Source organism: Emiliania huxleyi (genome assembly GCF_000372725.1).
Source record: "Emiliania huxleyi CCMP1516 unplaced genomic scaffold EMIHUscaffold_24, whole genome shotgun sequence".
NCBI lineage: Eukaryota > Haptophyta > Isochrysidales > Noelaerhabdaceae > Emiliania > Emiliania huxleyi.
Genome location: NW_005200250.1, coordinates 269402 through 289152, shown reverse-complemented (window position 1 = coordinate 289152; position 19751 = coordinate 269402). Strand labels below are relative to the sequence as shown.

At 66.6% G+C, this 19751-nt stretch overlaps 9 protein-coding genes across 9 annotated transcripts; 2 read left to right on the top strand and 7 right to left on the bottom strand.

The window, feature by feature from the left end:
- Window positions 1–724: 724 nt before the first annotated feature.
- On the bottom strand, window positions 725–1408 carry EMIHUDRAFT_205421 (hypothetical protein; the record flags this gene model as incomplete). Its single annotated transcript, XM_005778773.1, has 1 exon — window positions 725–1408. The coding sequence occupies one exon, from the start codon at window positions 1406–1408 to the stop codon at window positions 725–727; it is 684 nt and encodes a 227-aa protein (XP_005778830.1).
- A 1516-nt stretch (window positions 1409–2924) lies between these two features.
- EMIHUDRAFT_205420 (hypothetical protein) lies at window positions 2925–4695 on the bottom strand (the record flags this gene model as incomplete). The annotated part of the gene is made up of 5 exons (XM_005778772.1): window positions 2925–3022; window positions 3416–3511; window positions 3600–3626; window positions 4116–4224; window positions 4417–4695. 5 exons carry the CDS (start codon window positions 4693–4695, stop codon window positions 2925–2927), a joined length of 609 nt encoding a protein of 202 aa, XP_005778829.1.
- Window positions 4696–5329: 634 nt separating this feature from the next.
- Window positions 5330–7145, bottom strand: EMIHUDRAFT_100471 (hypothetical protein; the record flags this gene model as incomplete). The annotated part of the gene is made up of 3 exons (XM_005778771.1): window positions 5330–5879; window positions 5935–6060; window positions 6133–7145. 3 exons carry the CDS (start codon window positions 7143–7145, stop codon window positions 5330–5332), a joined length of 1689 nt encoding a protein of 562 aa, XP_005778828.1.
- A 976-nt stretch (window positions 7146–8121) lies between these two features.
- Window positions 8122–9446, top strand: EMIHUDRAFT_205417 (hypothetical protein; the record flags this gene model as incomplete). The annotated part of the gene is made up of 2 exons (XM_005778770.1): window positions 8122–8843; window positions 8960–9446. The coding sequence occupies 2 exons, from the start codon at window positions 8122–8124 to the stop codon at window positions 9444–9446; spliced, it is 1209 nt and encodes a 402-aa protein (XP_005778827.1).
- Window positions 9447–9820: 374 nt separating this feature from the next.
- EMIHUDRAFT_205416 (hypothetical protein) lies at window positions 9821–10465 on the bottom strand (the record flags this gene model as incomplete). The annotated part of the gene is made up of 1 exon (XM_005778769.1): window positions 9821–10465. One exon carries the CDS (start codon window positions 10463–10465, stop codon window positions 9821–9823), a length of 645 nt encoding a protein of 214 aa, XP_005778826.1.
- A 1024-nt stretch (window positions 10466–11489) lies between these two features.
- On the bottom strand, window positions 11490–13030 carry EMIHUDRAFT_205415 (hypothetical protein; the record flags this gene model as incomplete). The annotated part of the gene is made up of 4 exons (XM_005778768.1): window positions 11490–11819; window positions 11938–12135; window positions 12205–12318; window positions 12434–13030. 4 exons carry the CDS (start codon window positions 13028–13030, stop codon window positions 11490–11492), a joined length of 1239 nt encoding a protein of 412 aa, XP_005778825.1.
- A 1101-nt stretch (window positions 13031–14131) lies between these two features.
- EMIHUDRAFT_205414 (hypothetical protein) lies at window positions 14132–16098 on the bottom strand (the record flags this gene model as incomplete). Its single annotated transcript, XM_005778767.1, has 5 exons — window positions 14132–14431; window positions 14596–14946; window positions 15069–15111; window positions 15236–15495; window positions 15622–16098. The coding sequence occupies 5 exons, from the start codon at window positions 16096–16098 to the stop codon at window positions 14132–14134; spliced, it is 1431 nt and encodes a 476-aa protein (XP_005778824.1).
- Window positions 16099–16839: 741 nt separating this feature from the next.
- On the top strand, window positions 16840–17676 carry EMIHUDRAFT_205413 (hypothetical protein; the record flags this gene model as incomplete). Its single annotated transcript, XM_005778766.1, has 3 exons — window positions 16840–17324; window positions 17418–17483; window positions 17598–17676. The coding sequence occupies 3 exons, from the start codon at window positions 16840–16842 to the stop codon at window positions 17674–17676; spliced, it is 630 nt and encodes a 209-aa protein (XP_005778823.1).
- Window positions 17677–18066: 390 nt separating this feature from the next.
- Window positions 18067–19175, bottom strand: EMIHUDRAFT_64566 (Spo0B-associated GTPase; the record flags this gene model as incomplete). The annotated part of the gene is made up of 2 exons (XM_005778765.1): window positions 18067–18573; window positions 18606–19175. 2 exons carry the CDS (start codon window positions 19173–19175, stop codon window positions 18067–18069), a joined length of 1077 nt encoding a protein of 358 aa, XP_005778822.1.
- Between the last annotated feature and the right edge of the window lie 576 nt (window positions 19176–19751).

Genomic DNA, 19751 nt, shown 5'->3' with positions numbered 1-19751 from the left:
CAGCCTGAGAGGCTCACTTGGCCGCGTAACGCAGCTCCGCCGCGTCGAACCGGTTCGCCTTGAGGTACTCTGCATTGTATTCGCCGGCCGAGGCTGCGGCGCCCGCCTCGCCCGCGTAGTCGGCGCGCAGGTGCGCGTTGAGGAAGGCGAGGCCGTAGCTGTTGACCATCCGGTGCTGCTCGCCGATCTCGAGCGGCGTGTACGTCTCGCCCGGCCGGCTCAGGCTCTTGCTCTCGCCGATGCCGTTGCCGTACGCCGGGTTGTAGAGCGCGCACGAGGTGAAGCTGACGTGGCCGCCGCGGACGAGCTCGACGAGGGCGGCCGGCCCCTCGTGGGTCTCGACGTACGCACGCCCCGCCGCGTTGCCCGCCTCGCCGATCACGGTGTCCTCCGTGCCGAGCATCACCATCACCGGAGTGGTGCGGTCCTTGCGGGCAGACGTGTGCAGCTGGCCGCCGCCCGACATGGCGATGGAGGGGCACTTCATGATGGCCGCCTTGACGCGCGGGTCCCGCACCTCCATCGCCGCCGCCGTCGAGAAGCCGCCAAAGGACATGCCGCTCAGCGCCGTCCGGTCGGTGTCGACGCGGCCTGCGATGTGAGCGGGTGGGAGCACAGGACCGCGCTGTGGACACTCTCACACGATGCCGAGGGGGGGAACCCGATGGAACGGGCCGAGTGCGTGTCTCTTCTCGGCCGCCCGTGGGAGCGCACGACCACTCTTTCATCTAGGTGCGAGGCTGCCCGCGAACCGCGAGTCTGCGCCGCGAGAGAGCGCCTCCATGCAGTCCAGCAGGAATAGCATGTCTGCGGGACGGTCCGCCTCCATCTGCGCGCGCGCCGAGCGCGTGCCGCCCGGCTTGACGACCGCGCCGCCGACCTGCGTGTATCGCGCGGAGCCCGGGTGGTCGCACGCGACCACGCAAAAGCCGTGCGAGGCGAGGAACTCGGTCCAATAGATATAGCTGGCGCGGAAGGCGCCGGAGCCGTGCGAAAAGATGACGAGCGGCCACGGCCTCTTGCACGCGCCACACGGCCGCGCGTCCCGCACCGCCTGGTTGGGCCACGTACGGTCGAGCTCCTCAATCGTCAGGCCCTCCCGATAGCCTCCGATGGCGTCGTCCGTCTCGGCCGCGGCGATCGAGCCGGGGATGACGCCGCGGCTGAGGAACTCCGAGTACAGGTTGCGCGGCTGTGAGGCGGCCTCGCTCGCCGCGGGATACCAGATCTCCGTCTGCAGCTGGCGAGGCCCGCCACTGTCCGGGTCGGTGCGGCTGCCGTCGGAAAACTGCACGGTAGTCACGCCGACGGGAAACGGACCCGGAGGCATGCCGGTGGTTGGGACGGAGGTCGACATGGCGCGGGCGCCGCCAGCGAGCAGGATTCCACTCACGCGGCGCAGTGCCATATGCACGTGTATCGCTTTGGCTGGCAAAAACAGCGCAGCAAACTGGGAACAAGGGGCGCCTGGATTCGGTGCTTCCAGCTTGGGACTCGATCTATTAGCTGGATGCTTCGTTTCTGTGGGCTTCCCGTCGCTCCGCGCCGGACCCGGAGGGTCCATGCGACGACATGGACACAAACGATGTCGGTTGGGATTTCAGGTGGTTCGTACGAGGCGGGCCGACGGAGCAGCGCTGGCCGTTAGGCAAGAGCGGCTCGTCTCCCGGTCATCGCTCACACTTGAACCCCCCGCTTGTAGTGGCGCCCGTGGGCGCCACAGCAGGAGGCCCCGGTGGATGACGGGGATGGTGGCGGGAGTCGATTTTCTCGGCCTCCTGCTGGCGGAGAGGCTACGGCGAGAGAAGAGAGAGGGGCTGGGGCGACGGCCAGGCTGCTGTTGCGCAGTGCCACTGTTTGGATTGTGAGGAGACCGTCCCGGCGCGCTCACAAGCGCTCGCGGCTGGAGCGATTGGGAGCGCCCTCTGTGCGCCTGCTAGCAATCCTTGGATCTGGTACGATTGTGTTGAGCACCGCCGCTCATAGTCCTACCTACAAGATGTAGGATTGCGAGCGCTACTGCTCGCAATCGGAGGCATGTTGCTAGGATTGTGAGCATAGCTGCTCGCAATCCTAGACTATGCTCGGATTGCGAGCGCGCTGGTAGTAGTCGTAGGCGTCACCAGTCACCTTGGGAGCGGAGCTGCTCTTAGTCCTAGAAGATGTAGGATTGCGAGCGTAGGTGCTAGCAATCTACAGAGATGCTACGATTGCGAGGAGTGCTGCTCACAATCCTTCGACTTCTAGGATTGAGAGCGAGGCTGCTCTCTGCGTTCTACAAAAGAAGGTTCAGGGTAAGTTTGGACGAACGTCCGCAGCTCCGGACCAGGCAGGTGAAAGCTCATCTACGAGCTCGTACGTATTAGCCCTACTGCTCCCTGCGTCGTGCCTCCTGCCGCAGCCGGACGCGTGCCAGCAGGCAGTGAGACGCGCCGGTGATGTCCTATGGGCCCTTCCACCGCCTGCGCAGCCCGACTCAAACCGACGAGGACGCAGATCTCCAGGCCGCGACGAGCGAGCTATGGGGCCGTCCAAGGCAGTTTTCCGACATTCCGCAGGTACAGGCGTGGGTTGGTCCGCTGCCCGAGGGCGAGAGCGGGGTCGAGTTCACCACGGACGTGCCACCCGACCCGTTCCTCCCGCCCGGGCACGCTCGGTGGACAGGACCGCGGGACGGCGTTCGGGTTGAGGGCGAGTTTGCAAAAATCTCGGTCAGGCTGACAAGACAGGAGCCCACAACGTGAAATGACTGCAAAGTAGCAGTGTGACTTTCGAGATGCTAGAACACACCTGTGTTTTTGTGCCGCAGAGCTAGAGAGCGCTCGTGAGCCAGTCTGTCCGGCCGCCCACATGCGCCAGCCCTGTTCTCTGTGCCACCGACGAGTGTGCCCACGCCGCCCATGAGGCCCCTCCATCCGCCTGGATCACTGCGCCGCGTGGCTGAAGCGGCATGAGTCGCCCCGGGTGCAGCGGCCAGAGAGAAAGTCGAGGCAGCGAGGTTGGTCCGACGAAGGCGGCGCCCCTGCGAGATGGCGAGGGTGGGTATGGGCATGGGTGCGGCGGCGGCTCGAAGCGCGCGGCTCTGGACGGTGCCGTGTCCATGCGTGGTGGGGGGGATTGGGGGGAAGGGGAGGGAGGGCGAAACGCGGAAGGGGAGAGCGCGAACCAAAGCTTCCTCCCTGCATGCCTCCCTGCATGCCCGGTCCGCCCTGCTGCGCACCGCCGCCCATGCCTCCGCCCACGCCTCCTCCCATGCCTCCTCCCATGCCTCCTCCCATGCCGCCTCCAATCCCTCCTCCCATGCCTCCTCCTATGCCTCCTCCTATGCCTCCTCCCATGCCGCCTCCCATGCCGCCTCCCATGCCGCCTCCCATGCCGCCTCCCATGCCGCCGCCCATGCCGCCGCCCATCCCACCTCCCTGCATGCCGGGCCCGCACTGCTGCGCGCCGCCTGCTGCACCACCTTCCGCCTCGTGCCGGAAGCGGCACGAGGCGCCACGCGAGCACATGCCTACTCGAGCAGCAGCCCGGGGTGAGGAGCGAGCCAGGGCGCCGGTGCCGGCTGCTGCCGCGGCGCCATTTTGGAAGTCCTTGCACACCGGCTGCTGAGTCTCGTTCGGCGTGCCCTGCGGAGGGTAGGGAGGCGCGGGAGGCGCGGTCGCCTGCGGGAGGGGCCGGTGGTCCCAACGCACGATCTCTCTCCCTCGCCCTCGCCCTCGCCTCGCCCTCTCTCGCTCGCTCGCTCGCCTCATGCGCAAATTTGCACGAGGCGCCCCGCGTGCACCGCCCGTTCATAAAGTCCTTGCACACTCCGGCCTGTGGCGGGCCGCCGTAGCCCGGCCCGCCGCCGCCGAAGCCAGGAAAGCCGCCTCCGCCATTGCCACCATAGCCGCCGCCTCCGCCCCACCCGCCCCCACCGTACCCGCCGCCACCGTACCCGCCGCCACCGTACCCGCCTCCGCCCCACCCGCCTCCACCGTACCCGCCTCCACCGTACCCGCCTCCACCGTACCCGCCTCCGCCGTATCCGCCGCCACCGCCAAACCCTCCGCCTCCGAAGCCGCCGCCGCCAAAACCACCGAAGCCAGGACCGCCGGGGCCTCCGGGGCCCGCACCCTGCTCGTGACTGAACTTGCAGGAAGCTCCGCGGTTGCACAGCCCATTCTGGAAGTCTTTGCAAACCTGGGCCGTTTGCTGCGACTGGGCGTTGGGCGCTGCCACATGCTGGAAGCGGCAAGCCGCGCCCCGCCGGCACACGCCGTTCACAAAGTCCTTACAAACCTGCCCGCCACCGCCGCCGCCACCGCCGCCGCCACCACCTGGCGGCGGGTAGCCGCCGTAAAAACCGCCGCCGCCACAGCCTCCATACGGCGGCGGCGGCTGCATAATAGGCTGGGGTGGCGGAGGCGCAAGCACCGGCGCAGGCAGTGGCGCGGCAGCCTCTGGCGCCGCGGCAGCAGGCGCCTCGGCACCGTTGCCGCTGGCAGGTGGCACAGCAGTCGGCGCAGCAGCGTCAATTTTTGGCGGCGCGCCAGCCTCTGGCTCAGCGCCGCCCTCGATGGTGCTTGCGGTGTGTGCATCCGACGCAGGGTCAGCGTCGATCCGCGCGCGCTTTGACAGGCCGTCATCAGCAGCCAGCTCTTCTCGTTTGCGGTTCGATCCCAAGGTACTCAGTTCGGCCTGAAGATCTGCCATCACGACTTGCCTCGTGTGAGAGTCCCAGGAAAAGAATTAGGAGCGCCGCTATTATTATTTATTATTTATGGCAAATCGCGTCCGTTTTATTTGGGAAAAGATTTTTTACGACAAAACTCCCTCTCACGACACTCGGTACTGCCACTGGCACTCAGCCACTCAGGTACACCTGGGAGAGAGATTTTTAGCAATACCAAACAACTCTAACACTCACACGTCATTTGGGGCCTGGAGCCCTGTTCACGCGCGCGCGAGACGTGCAGACGGTTTGTTGTCACCTGGGCGCTGGGGAAAAGAATTCAGACAGAGTTTTGTTTGTGAATTCAGTGGGAGTTCCATCGCTGCATCGCTCATCGCGGCTCTCGGGTCAAACAAAATTCTGCAAAGGTGGGGACGCGTCTGTCCTCGAGCTCGACCCAGCCCTAGCTTCTACTGTCCGCTTTCTTTTTCTTTCTTTCTGTCTCGGGTCATACACAGCGTCACACCCCACAGAGCGTCAAAACAAAATCCAGAGCGTCAGCCCTCCACCCCCCCTCCCCTCTCGCTCGGCCAACTCGGGTGGTCTCTGACTGTTTGATTTCTTTTCTTTCTTCTCATCGTCTCTCGCTTCTCCGCTTATCCATCCCGCGTTTTTCTACCCGCACGCCAGCTTCCCCCTCTGCCCGCTGCACCGCCACTCGCGGCGAACTCTCTCGGCGAGCTCCGCCTTCGTGTCCCGTTTCAGAGAGCTAAACACGTTGTTGAGCTGGTGGGGGTCGGACGTCAGGTCGAACGCCTCGTGAAAGCCCACCGAAGAAAAGTTCCAGTCGGCCAGCGCCGTGAACTCGGCGTACAGAAAGTCGCCGTGGCGGGCGTCGCCGACAAAGCGGAGCGCGCGGTACGTGTTCGAATTGGGGTCGTCGATGAGGTGCTCGGTTCGGACGACTGAGCCGAGGCTGTAGTACTCAATAAAGTGGTGAGTGCGCCACGGCGCAGCCTCGGCCCCGGCAAGCGCGCGGACGTGCGCTGCGGCGCTGGCGGGGAGAGCAGGGCCGTCAGTCGAGGGGATCACGAGTCGGGCGATGGAGCGGCCATCCATGTGAGCGGTGGCTTCTGCCGGGACGCCGGCGAGCCCGAGCAAGGTTGGCGCAAGGTCCACGTTGGAGGCGGGCTGGGGGAAGCGGAGGCCATGTGGGATGCCCGGCCTGCACGGGAAACGAGGCGCGGGTTTCCAAGACGTCACGAGTCGGAATGGTGAACGCGATGAGGCCGCGCCCTCGGATGACCATTGGGATGCGCAGATCGTGATCGTACACATTCAGCTTGCATGTCGGCAGCCGGTGCTGGCCCAGGTTGAAGCCGTGATCAGAGGTGACGAAAATGTACCTGTGGCCGCCAGGAGGATCGCGTCACGGGAATAACGGGCGAGGCCAGCGTCCACCCGCAGCGTCGGGTCACGTCGACTCGAGCACGCCGAGCTGCTGCAGCGCCCCGTGCACGCCCTCAATCGCATCGTCGACCGAGAGCAACGTCCTCCACCGGTTGCGAAACAGCTCGTCAATGACGGCGCCCTGCTCCTGCGTGATGGGCTCCTGCTGCGCGATGAGCCAGTGGTGGTGTGAGAGCTGCTCCCGGGACGCATTGAAGGCGGCTGTCCTTGGCGCCGCGAGCCCGTCGATGTAGGTGCCCCTGGCATACCACGGCGCGGGCGTCGAGGGCACGTGCGGCCCCTTGGATGCCACCGTGAGCATGAATGGCCTCGTGCCTCTGGCCACCGAGTGAAGCCAGGCGATCGACTTGTTTGCAATGACGGAAGTGTAGTATCCTGAGAACTCGCCGGCGGTATCTGCCACGTAGGTGCCCGCCGTTTGGTGGTACCGATCTGGTCCGACGGCGCTCCCACCCACAAAGTGCGAGAAGGAGGCGTTCAGATATCCGCCCGGCTCTGCGTCACGTCCCCCGCCGTTTGCGAACCACACGCATGTCGGACAGTCCCAGCCCGGCGGCGGGCGGTGGGGGCAGACATTCATGTGTTTTCCGAACCAGCCGAGCGTGTAGCCCGCTGAGCCCAGTGCCGCGCCGAAGGACACAGGATTGACGCGCCTCTCGTCGATGTGCATGCACCCGCCGGTGTGGACCGCCTCGCGCACATTGTGGAAGTACCGTCCCGTGAGGAGCTCGGCGCGGCTCGGACAGCATACGGGCGTGTGGATCAACCAGTTCGTAGCACGCGCGCCAGAATCGGCCAGCAGCGCCTGCGCCTTCTTCATCGGCGACCAGCCGCCGAGAAACTCATCCTGGTCGTCCTGGAGAAAGAGGACAAAGTTGGGCCGCGAGGCTCTCGGCACTGATGGTGCAAAGCCGCCCGTGTCGCTGCGGGTTGTGTTGAGCGGCCAGCGGAGCAGCGGGGGCGCGGAACGAGGGAAGTTCGCGATGAACTCCTCCTGCAGCGTGGCGGGAGGACGTGGCATAGCAAGCAGACCGAAGATGACGCGGTTACAGCCATCCCGTTCGACTCGGCGGAAGTTTGTTGTTTTCTCTCTCCTGTTCTTTCGTACGTCTCCTTCTTGCTCTTATTTACGTACATTCCCGTAGGAGCAATCTGACATTTTTGACGCCCTCGATCCAACAAAAATCCATGTCGTTGAGGGGAATTTTGTTTTTGAGCTAGCCTTCGATGTTATGAAACAAAACGCAAGGCACCCGCCGCCCCCCCGCGCGCCCACCCCGGCCGGGAGAGAGGGGAGTGACTTTTCGGGAAGGAGTCGAGATACCTCGCACTCCATGTGCGAGAACGCAGGGTAAATGTAAGCCGGATGGCTCACAGGCCACCTCTTGCGCCCCGAGCTCACCTTCTACCGCACTGAACACTTGCGCCCCCTCGCTCCCAACCCATCCGCCTCGCCGAGCCCGAGATATGCCGAGGCGCCGCAGAACCGCGCGATCTCGGGCGATCTCGGAGCCGCGCCGCGCTATCTCGGGCGATCTCGGAGCGTCGCTTGCGCGGCGGCACACCTGCTCAAAAAAGGAAGGGCCCGGTTGGAGCCACGGGGCTCGCGCACTCGCTCCGGCGCTCACGCGTTTTTCTCTGCGCGCCAGTTTTCGCGGTACTCCTGGCCGCGCAGGTCCGTTCTATTCTCGCGCCCGTTCCTATGTACGTAGGGGCACCCGTTTACACCCGAGAGAGAGAAGAGAGAGAGAGAGATGACGTACGTGTTGAAAGGAACAACTTTCGTTGCGAGCGGAGGGGTGTGCCAGCGACACTCGTCACGCGTCTGCCGCGGGCGAGGCAGCTACAGAGCAGACTGAGCTCCGACGAAAGAGCACAGCGCAGGCGGCTGGCTATACCAGACAGGTGTCAGGCTGTTGACAGCGCGACACCCGTCCTCCTTAAAGCGCATCGCAAGCACAATGCCTGGCAGGCGTTCGCGAGGCCGCGATCAAAGGATGATAGCTGCCATCGGCGTGCTCAGCGGAACGTCGCACGACGGGGTCAAATATCGTGTGCGGCGAGCGGCCGCGAGGCAGACATGGGGTGAGGCGCTGGAGAGGCAGTGGGTGCCGGCAGCTGTGCGGTTCGTACTGCGGTGTGGTGGGCTGCCTGTGGATGCTCCGGAGAGGTCCGAGCCGGGTGTGCTCTGCACCGATGTGCCAGCTGTCCTGGGGCGGCGGATGGGGCCGGTTCGTTCGCTCATGGCATGGCTATCCCACGCCATTGCCACCTTTCCGAATGCGCATTTCATCGGGAAAGCCGATGATGACGTCTACCTGCACCCTCCCGCGATCATCCGTCTTCTCGAGTCGGTGCCCGTGGGAATGAGAAAGCACGCGTACCTGGGCTACCATAATTGGTACCACACGCTCTACGAGCCTGGGCGCCAGTTTCAGTTCACCACGTATTCTCCACAACGAGGCTATTCAAACATGGCGGCGAGAAGGACGGGCCTCGCGAAGCGCTGTTCCGTCCCAAACGTCACGTGCCACGGGCCCTTCCCGTACGCCTGTGGGCCTTTCTTCGCCATCGGGCGTCGCCTCGTGCAGGCCTTGGCCGCCAACGAAGGCATCAGGGCAGAGATGGACTCGCTCAGCGTCCTACCAATGCCAGCGAAGGAATTTGTGGTGGAGGATGTCTGGCTCGGCTCTGTGCTCTGGAGGCACGTGGGGTCGCGGTGCGCCGTTCCGCCAGAGCACCCCTACGCCGATCTCCCACCGCACCACCGACCAAACGCCACCTGCCGGGGACGTGTGTCGAGTGGTCCGACCCGCGCGTCCCACCGCCGCATAGGTTACCGCTCACGTTGCTGAGCGTGCACGGCTGGGACTCGCTCTACTACGACACGCACGGGTTCCGCGTGCACCGCCAGCTCGCCATCTACCACAACCGACACAAGTTCATCAACCGCCTTGTTGTTCTGGCGCACTTTCTCGAACTGCATAGTTGCAAAGCGCCTCTCGGGTGGGAGGCGGCAAACAACGGCGGCGACTGCTGCCCCGCGGGGGTCGCCGCGGTGGGGGGGCGCCTCTCGCCGCCGTCCGGCGAGCCGGCGCATCCGTGGCAAGCTTGGCGACTGAAGGTACTCAGCACGAGGTGTCTGCAGGAGGATGGCACCGCCGTCAATCTTGGCAATGTCAGCCTGCTCCGCGAGCTAGGAGTGGAAGCGAGGCTCCCGGTGCCGACCGGGCTGTCGACCGAGACGTGGCTCAAAGAGAGGGACTCCGAAAGCGCAGTCAGGGAACGCTTTCTGTATGCGCATGGGCGCGTTAAGGCGTGACGGCCGGGACATGAGCAGTACGCTCGTCGTGTGCGCATGAAAGTGTTGAAAAGGGACACACACACTTTTTCTCGCCCTGCCGACCCCGCGCATGATTCTTGAACTTGATTGTGCCTACAGTGATCACTATCTTAACATCGTGCCGCCTAGTTGGTTTCTCTTTGAGTGAACCTATCTGGGTGTGCCGGCTGGATTTATGACACACCAACCGCCTCCGCGACTGCCCTAACCCCTATCCGCGTAAATTCCGACCTGACCGCACCACCGTGCACAGTTGGCATCGGTCCGGCTGGCGAGAGAATGTCCGGAGCAATGATGACCGGAGGCTGAAATGTCCCTGTGAGCGGCATGCACCCTCCACAGAACCGAAGCGGTCACGGGGCGCTTCTGCGGCTCCGGAGAAATTTGGAGATGGCCTCGTAGGCGACGCCGATGCGTTTGAACTGCTCCGCGTCAGCGCTCGCGCCACCAGTGTCCGGGTGGCACTGCTTGGCGAGCCTGTGGTACGAGGCCTTCGCCTCGCGCTCCGTGAGGCCCTCGAGCGACCGTAGCTGCAGCACACCCAGCGCCCAACCGAGGCTGCCCGGGGATAGCGTCTCGCTGCGCCGGTCGCGCTGTTTCTGCTGCTCCGCGCGCCGGCGCGACTCCTCATCGGTCGCTCCGTATCGCGACCGACCTCGCGACCGCTCTCGCCACCTCGTCTCTGAGAATGCCTCTGCCCTCCGGCGAGAGCCGCGCGAGAAGGTCTCCGCAGCCTGCTGCGCGGCTCGGAACTCGGCGCTGCCGGCTCGGAAGCGCTCGCGTCCAGGACCGGCCGTGAGGCTGCGGAAGCGGAAGGCGAGCGCCGCGTATCCTGCTGCCATGCCAACAATCCCGAGCCCAAAAATAACGCTACTGCTCGGGCTCGAGGGAGTAGCCGACGCGGGCGTGGCGCTGTCGCCACGAGTGATGCCGTGCGATGCGAGATTCCGTTCGGTTCTCCGCTCCCGTGCCTCCTGGATCTCCTTGAGTGTTGGCATGGGTGGTATCTGGCCCGGCCAGGCCCGACGATGGGAGGCCGTGCCCGGGGCGGCGGGAGGTGAGCGCTCGGGTCGCAAGTGAGGTGAAGAAACGCAGACATGGAAGAGTCAAACACTGAGAAGTCTCATGCCGAGCGGAAGGCAGCGGGGGAAGACGACTCCGAGGAGGACGAACCAGTGGAAATTCAGTTGTCAGATGTCACGATGCATCCGAAGGGGACCCCAGCGCCGGCATCATCCGTAGAGGCACGAGTGTTCGAAGAGAGAGTGGACCTGAGCAACGATATGACTTGGAGGCAAATGCTCGGAGTGGGAGTCAGAAATGTGGTCCTTGCGCGAGGGGAGCTCGATACACTCGAGGGGCCAGGATACGCCGCGAGGAGGACGGAGTTGCGCCGAAAGGCGAAAGAAGCCGCGAGAACAAGGGACCGGCAGGCGGCGGCGTCGCAGGACGAGACAGAAGAGAACGACGCGACAGAGGAGGAAATGACAAGGGAGAGAACGACGAGAGTGGGACGACCGCGAGGTGGCATGAAGGCTGCAGCGAGAAGCGGCGAGAGACTGCGAAGAGAGATAGGAAGAGGCAGACTCCCTAGGGTGGGCGACGGCTAGCGCATCACACACCTCTCCTTAAAATCCCTGTGTGGTGGCGGCGTGCCGTCCTCCCATCCCTCCCTTGGGTTGTCTGTTTTCTTTCTTTCTTTTTCTTTGAGAAAGTCCCATTCCCACACGCACAGCATACAGGTAGAGTACAAGTACTTCGTGTAGCAGAGTGCACGCTGTCTTGGGGCGGGCGAGGGACGTAAGAACAAAAGCCTAGAGTAGTGCCAAACCCACGTGAGAGAGCCGCGCGTCTCGCGCCCCCGCGAGAGCGAGAGCGCCGCAGCGTGCTCGAGCCGAGAGGTGGTCTGCCCTCGAGGGGGTTTAGCGAGAGTCGTACGGGCAGAGGGGAGACCGACGCCTCCGGCAGTCCGCACCGCCTCGAGGGGGAAGCAATGATCGGCGACGGGAGAACGAGTGCCCCTCACGACGCGCCCCAGCGCTCTGCGCCCTCCGCCGGCGAGAGCCGCAGCATGAGCACGCCCGAGAGGTCGACAAAGCCGGAGAAGGAGCCGGCGTGCACGCCGAGGTCCCTCTGCTCGAAGAGGTCGCGCACGCCCATCCGTCTGCTCGCGTCGGCCACGCCGACCGTCGGCCAGTCGAAGCCGAGCAGCGAGTGGGTGCCGCACACGCCGCGGTTCCACAGCACCACCGCCGTGTCGCCGTTGGCGAGCGGCCGAGCCCACACGTCGTGCGCCCCGCACTGGCTGCCCTTGAGCTGGAAGACGCGCCGGCCCTGCTTGCCGAGCGGGTCCTGGTCGACGGCGATCACCTGCCGGCCGGGGCCGGGCTCGTGACGCGCGGTGCGGTGCGGTGTGCGTGCGGGCCTGCCTGTGCCGAGGGCCGTGGCGCGCCTCTCTAGCGAGCAGGACCGCCTTCATCTCCTCCGACAGCCGGCGCAGGTCGTTGCCCATCATGAGCGGCGCGGCCATGATGGACCACAGCGCCATCTGCGCCTTTGCCTGCGGCAGCGAGAGCCCAAAGTTTCCGACGAGCAGCATGTCGGGGTCGTTCCACGCGCCGGGCCCCTGCGCGGCCAGCATGCCGTTGGCCTCGGCGTGGTCGCCCACCTGTTCACAGCACGAGGGCGTGACGAGGAGGCGCGGGCGAGGAGCAGCGACCGGCAGCGGGTCCCAAACCCAGTCGACGATGCCGCTCACCGACTCGTAAGAGTCCTGGATGTCGTTGTACATCCGCCACATGTTGCACCGCGCCGCAGTCTCGGTGTAGTTGACCGGCGCCTCGCCCTTCGCCTACGCGCTCGAGCGTGCCGCGTGCCGCGTCGAGCGCGAGTGCCTCCAGCGCCGCCTCGAGGCGCGGACAAGGCGCCGTCCGGATGTAGTCTGGCCACGAGCACGAGTAGAGGACCGGCCGGCCCGTCCGGTTGAGCGCCTCGCCCATGCAGCGGTACGCCGGGTCGAGCACGCCGTGCGTGTGCACCGAGTGGCAGCCGTCCATCTTGAGCGAGTCGATCCCCCACCCCGCGTAGGTCGCCGCGTCGACACCCATGTAGCCCGGCAGCGAGCAGCTCTCGTCCTTGCACTCGCCGGGGTAGCCACCGCACGTCTCGGTGCCCATGTCGTTGTACGTGCCGAGCTTGAGCCCGAGCGAGTGCACGTAGTCGGCAAGCGCCCTCATGCCGTGCGGAAAGCGAGTCGAGTTGGGCGCCAGCTTGCCGCCCGGCGAGCGGCTCCAATTCTCCCAGCAGTCGTCGATGTTTAGGTACTCGTAGCCCGCGCCCCTCCATTCCGGCCGCGCCATGATCTCGGCGTGCTGCCGAACCAGCCGTTCCGAAATGCAGTTCTCCGGGTCCTCGGCGCAGCTGGGCTGAGACGCGCCGCCGCCCGCCACGTCGCCGCCGTCGGCGGTGCAGCGGAAGCGCTCCCACGTCATCCAGCCCATCGGAGGCGTGCGTGCGACGCCGTTGTCGAGCGCGACAGAGGCGAGAGGCGGGAGGGAGAGCATGGTGGTGTTTGGCCCGACAGCTGGCCCGACTACTGGCGCCGATGAAAGACAGAGAAAGCGGATGAGGCACGTGTAGTTTATTTTTTGAGCTTAGCCTTCGATGTTATGAAACAAACGCAAGGCGGACATGGCATATCGCTCTCGGGCCCACAGACATCCCGCACACCCGCCGCACACCCGCCGCCCCCGCGCGCGCCCCACCCCGGCCGGGAGAAAGGGGAGTGACAGTTTGGGATGAGCAAGCCCGAGTATGTTGAGTCCTGGCTCAACAACGCAGGGAACAAGAGGAGGTGGTCCGGCTCACAAGTCCGGCTCACGCGCCCCGAGCTCGCCATCTACCGCACTGAACACTTCCGCCCCCTCGCTCCCAACCCATCCACTCCGCCCCGGGCCGCGCCGCGCGATCTCGGGCGATCTCGGGCCGCGCCGCGTGACCTCGGGCGATCTCGCACAATCTCGCGCAATCCCGGAGCTCCACGCCACGCCACTCCACCCCACCCCACCTCACCCACCGCCGCGCCGCGCTATCTCGGGCGATCTCGGAGCGTCGCTCGCGCGGCGTCACACCTGCTCAAAAAAAGGAAGGGCCTGGTTGGAGCCACGGGGCTCACGAGGACGTGCTCGCTCGGTTCTCGCCGCCTCGCCCTGCGCCACTTGGGCCGGTGAGGCGGCGCCCCGCGCGGCGCGTCCCTCGCCCCGTCACGCCGACCCCTGCGCGCACCGCTCATCTTCAGCCCTCTTGGGGTTACTCTTGCGCTCACGCAGGGGAACCCGGCGGTACTCCCTTCCCCCCACCTCCGACGGGTTAGGTCGGTTCTGCGCCCCTTGGCGCCTGTGCATGTCCCGCGTGCCCGCCTGCCAGGGCTGATGCCAAGGCCAAATCAACAACATGCCCGGCTGATGCCAGGGCCAAACCCACTGCCCGGCTGGTGCCAAGGCTCAATGACTCTCCTCTCCGTCTCTCCCCTCCCCTACTCAGACAGGACTGATCCGCACGACACACGACACACTCTCTCCTACTATCCGACAGACGCTGCTTGACCGACACGGGACGCTCTGACAGGACACTACTGAGACGACTACCTCTACTCCCTACCGCTACTACTCGACTGGCGGCGCTCGCGGCGCCACGCCGCCCATCCTCGGCCACGCGTTGCGCTGGGTGATCTCCCAGTTGCGCCTCGCAATGATGGCCGAGTGCTGCTGCAGGAGGCGCTTGCGCTCGTTGCGCACTCGCCACTTCTCGCCGTCGGAGCGCGCCAGGGCGACCTTGGCGGCGAAGCCGGTGGTGAACCACTCCGCCGCCTCGCGGCCAATGCCGCCGCGCGTGCTCGCCGCCCACGTCATGAAGTCGTAGTTGTTGGCCGCGCACGCCGCGGCCTTGGCACTCCGCTTCGCCTCCTCGGCGTAGTCGGTGGCGAGGTGCTTGCCTCTCGCCAGCGGTCGCTCGGCGCCGCCTCGCCCTCGCCACCTGCCCCGCCCAGCGACAGGTCCGCGTGTGCGCTCGAGCTGCCAGCGGCGCCAGAGCTAAGTCGGGGCGGCGGACGCGGTCCCCCGAGGCGGACCTCCTCCACGTCTGCTTCACGGTAGCGGCCATTGAAGAAGACGGGCATCTCCGAGTGCAGCGCCCCTCCGCTCACCCATTCGACGTGCCACGAGCCATCGACTGGCTCGACGGGGCCGCCGCAGCAGTCCCCCAGGCAGTGCTGCACCTTCGCCGACCACAGCTCGCCGCACGCGCAGCAGCGGAGGTCGTTGCCATCCTGCCAGTGGTATGTTTCGTGCTCGTCCCAGGTCTCGTCGAGGGGCCAGCCGCAATCCGGGCATTGCTCGGCGTCGTCGGGGATGCGGTCCAGGCCGCAGCGCGTGCATGGTGGCCGTGGCGTGGTCGGGGTAGGTGGCGCGCCGCCGGCGTCCTTCGTGGGGGTGGTAGGTGCGGGTGGCGGCGAGGGCGGTGCCGACGGCGGTGGCCGCACGCCGTCCGCCGACTGTAGGGGGGAGTGGTCCCCCGATGGCTCTCCCACACCCCCATACGCACTGCCGCCTCCTTCGGAAAAACGCACACCACTCGACTGACCGCACTCCACAGACAGAGACGGGGGACGCGGCTCTCCTCGCGCCGGGGGCGGCGGGGGCGGCGGGGGCGGCGGTGGTGGCGGCAGTGGCGACGGCCGCAGTGGCGGCGGCGGCGGCGGCACGGGGTACCGACGGCTGATGCCGCCGTCGGCGGTGGCCCCCCGACGGCGCATGACTCTGTTCCCCTCCTTGCGCGCCTCCGGGCCCGTCTTGCGCCTGGCGCCCGAGAGCTCCCACCCCTCCGCTGTCGCGCGCTTCTCGACGGTGACCCGCAGGGTGCCACTGTCGGGGATGCGCCAGAGCTCCGGGTTCTGGAAGGGAGCAACCACGCCTGCCTGGTAGAGATGCGTCGCCGCCGCGCACAGCGCCTCGTCGAAGGTCTTGCACGTCTTCTCGAAGCCGGGGTAGGCCGCGCCGGACGCCCCCCCGGCGCACCCCACCCGCCGGCCCCGCGCGTCGGTCACGTACCTGGCGCGCCGTGGGTCTCGCGGCAGCTCGATCTCCATGCCGCGCACCGCGCTGCTGAGGCGGTCGAGCAGCTGCAGCGCTGGCGGCGCGACAGGCAGCAGGTCGACCCGCCGGGCGTACCTCCCCTCGCTGAGGAACTCGTCGCGGAAGGCGGTCCTGGCATACGCGCCCTCGAGTTCCACCTCGACGCAGCGGACGAGGAGGGGCAGCACCACCCGGTCCACGTGGACGGCCACGAAGCGCTCGGGGATGCGGAGGAGACCCTCGGGGTAGCGGGCGAACGCGTCGCTGCTCGGCCGCCAGTGCCACCCGATGTGCTCGCGGAGCGCGCGAGCCACCGAGCGCGCGTGCTCGGTGTGGGCCGCCATCTCGCGCCGCCACGTCTCGTCGTGCGCCTGCAGCTCCGCCCTCCGCTGGTCGGCGCGTCCGCGGCGCTCGCGCCTCGCTGCCTCCTCACGCGTCCGCAGCAGCTCAGCCTCGGCCTTGGCCTTGGCCTCGAGCTCCCGCTTCCTCGTCGAGTCCATCACCTCGTGTGCGCCCTGCCTCTTCGGGATGCGGTAGGAGCGCTCGCCGTCCGCCGCGCCGCGACTCGTACCGCCCGCCGCGCCACCCCGCGCAGCGCCTGCTGCGACGCTCGCCCCGTCAGAGTCGGCGCCGCGCAGCTCATCCGGCGAGTCGTCGTCAATCGGGTGGCGGCTCGAGTCGGGCCCGTCGCTGCTGGGCCGCGAGCGCCGCTCGTCGTCGCGCCGCTCGAGCGGCCGCCCGCTGCGGCCACGAGGGTTCGCCTCTCTGGGCGTCGGCCAGCCGCCCCGCTGGCTGAGAGGCGACTCAGGGAAACTAAAAAAGAAATCATGGGAGGGGTGAAGGTGGGGTACTATACCAACTAGAGTGATGGTTGGTGGTACTCTCCTGCAACCACAGTCCTTCTTGTGACATGGCAGGCCACTCTCAAGCCCTACAAGCATCAGATCACCCATTTGGGGAGGGTTGACATCGTGATTTCCGCGGAAAAATTTCTTTTTATGCTGTGAAAATTCCAGCGTGGAAGAGGGAAAAACCCGACGGGAGGGCCCAGACCTACCCTACCTACCCCGTCATGAGGTCCGCCCAAGCAAAAATAAACTACACGTGGATCGCTTAAGAAAGCGCCAAGAGAGGGGGGGGTGCCACAAGGTGTCCCCAATCACTTTTGGAATAGGCAAAAAGAAAAAACGTCGCCCCTCATGACAAGCGACAGAACCAAGTGACACCGTCGCGCGTGCGAGATGTCCACGCTGTATGCAGGCCTCCTGCAGTGGTTTCAGGTCACCTGCCCGAGCTGCGCCCAGCACCTGCAGGTCAAGCTCCCCGAGGGCATCACGTCGGTGCAGTGCAGCGAGTGCAAGGGCGTCTTTGCCGTGCAGGTGCAGCCGGCGGCGCTGCAGCCTTCCCTGCAGAGCGGCGCCGCGAAGCGGAGCCGCAAGCGCAAGATTGAGAAGGAGGGCAGCGGCGCGCCCGGCGTGCCGCGTGCTCTCAGCGCCTACAACGTCTTCATGAAGGCGGAGGTCGCAAAGGTCAAGGCCGCCAACCCCGACCTGCTGCACCGCGACGCCTTCAAGCAGGCGGCTGAGGGGTGGCAGGCCTCGCCGATGAACCCTCAGAACGGCGGCGAGCGCTTCCCAGAGACGGCGCAGGAGGAGCAGGCGGCAGCCGAGACGGAGTATCCGCTCGACGAGGAGCCGCTGCCCGAGGGCGAGCCGATGGGGATCGAGTCCACCGCCGCCGAGGCCACAGCGGCCGAGGCCGCCGCCGCCGAGGCCACCGCCGCCTCTGCAGGCGAGTCGACGTTGCAGGCCGCAGACAGCGGCTCCGCCGATGCGGACGGCGTCCCGCCAGCGGCCGAGCCGATGCAGACGGGCAGCGAGCGCGTGTCTGCTGGCGGCGGAGCAGGCGGTGAGGGCGGCGATGAGGCTGGCGTTGAGGCGGGGGGTGAGGCAGGGGGTGGGGGGCCGGGCGGGCAGCAGACGGGTGGCCCTTTGCCGAGCGCTCAGGCTGCAGAGGCGGGCGGGGGTGGCGATGGCTCGGCAGCGGAGGAGGCGCAACCGACCCTCGGCGCCGTCTGAGCCTGCGGTCAGCCGGTGGCGGGGTGGGCCGAGGAGCGGCTCGTCCCTCCGAAAGAGGGCCTGGCGAGCACGCGCGTGCGGCGTACTCCTACGTCCCGAGACCGCACCGCCGGCATGTCGGCCAGCTAGAAGTAGAGAGGCGGCGCGGGAGCGCACGCCCGCATCGCGCTGCGCGCGAACACAGAGAGTCCGGACACAGGAGTGAGGAGACCCAAGACGGAGTTGACAAGAGCGCCTTCGCGTCGTCTTGTCCGTTGTCGCGTCTCTACCCGCGCGTCGCGCCTGCCACACTATACGTCAACCATGTACCGCGGGCGAGTGAGATACGGTGATTTTTAGCAGCTAATAGCATTGCACAAAAGAAACCGACTACGCAACGAAGACGAGATATCAAGTGCGGTCCGGTCCGTGGCCGTGTGGCGCCGCCTCCGCCTCCGCCTCCTGCGCCTGTTGGTGTTGCACCTGCCTGAGCAGCGCGTGCGTGCGCTGCATCAGCTGCTGCACGTTGAGCCCAGAGTGGGCGGAGAAGGGCAGGATGCGCCCGTGCGGCGCGACGGCGCGGATCGCGGCCACCGTCTCGTTGATTCGCTCCGCGACGTGCGGCAGCTCGGCCTTTGAGACGAGGACGACTTGGGGCGTGGCGGCGAGGCGGGGCGAGTAGAGCTGCAGCTCGCGGTTGATGGCGAGGTACTCCGCCGCCGGCTCCGCCGACTCGCCGTCCACCAGGTGCAGCAGCAGCCGGCAGCGCTCCACGTGCCGCAGGAAGGCCCTGCCGAGTCCGCGCCCCTCGTGCGCCCCTTCCAGCAGGCCGGGGATGTCGAGCCAGAGCATGGCGCCGCCGCCGCCCTCGCACACGCCCAGGTTGGGCACGAGCGTGGTGAACGGGTAGTCCGCAACCTATTGAGCAGCAGCCAGCCACTCAATCACACTCTGCAGCACCCACCGGCGTATTTCGACGGGCAGTCTGCCGCCTTTGGCCTCGCGCGGGTCGCCGCCCTCAGCAGCGTCGACTTGCCGGCGTTCGGGTGTCCAATCAGCCCCACGTCCGCCACCAGTGTCATCGAGAGCAGCAGGCGCGCGCGCGTGCTCCCGCCGGGCGGGTAGTTGCGGCGCGAATCCCTCGTCCGTCGGTAGCCGTCTCCGTTCCCCTCGCCGCCTTGGCCGCCGGCGGCGATCAGCAGCCGCTCCCCCGGCTCGCGCAGCTCGCCGACGGCGTCGCCGCTCTCCAGCTCGGAGACGCGGCAGTTGGGAGGCACGCGCACGATCGCCTCTCTCGCGCTGCGGCCAGACTCCTTGCCGCGGGCGTCGTCGCCGCGATCGCCGCGCACCGACGCCCGGCCGCGCAGGTGGCCGAGCGTGTTGAGGGAGCCGTCACACAGGAGGACCACGTCGCCGCCCGCGCCGCCGTTGCCACCCACGGGCCGCTGCCCGTTCATCGAGACGGCGCCGACGCCGCCAGCACCGCTCCGCACAAACAGCTCGGCGCGGTCGAAGAACATGCGATCGAGCTCCGCGGCTGGCTCCGCCGCGCGCAGAGCCGTCGCCCGGCGCGCAGCTGCTCGAGCGCTGGCTGAGGGCGGCCGCGACGGGCCGAGGACGTGTGCGAGGATGGAGAGGCTGAGCAAAAAGTGCGGCATTGTGGTAGCGTGAAGCCGGCCAAAAGAAATTCTCACGTTGGTCGACCCGACGTAACCGGTGCCTTGCCCATCCCTCCCTTGGGTTGTCTGTTTTCTTTCTTTCTTTTAACCGGTGCCTTCGTGTTGTGCTCCCACTATGAGGGTGTCGCCATCGAGCGCGACCGAGTCGTCGAACCAGTCAGATGCGCCGGTGTTAGGCGCCTTGAGATACGTCTCCAGGGCAGCCAATGGCGATGGCGACAATGGGAGGAGCGAAGTTGCGAGCAATGGTGTAGGCTTGAGCGCGGCAGCGAGGACGCAAAACGGAGCGCCAATGCGCATCGTCGGGAAACCCAAGGAACGCTGGATGCTCGCGCCGATCCCGCCTGGTTTAGTTTGCGTCCTTATTGCATACTTAGGTCTTGGCGTTCTTGCATACTTAGGTCTTGGCGTTCGTTT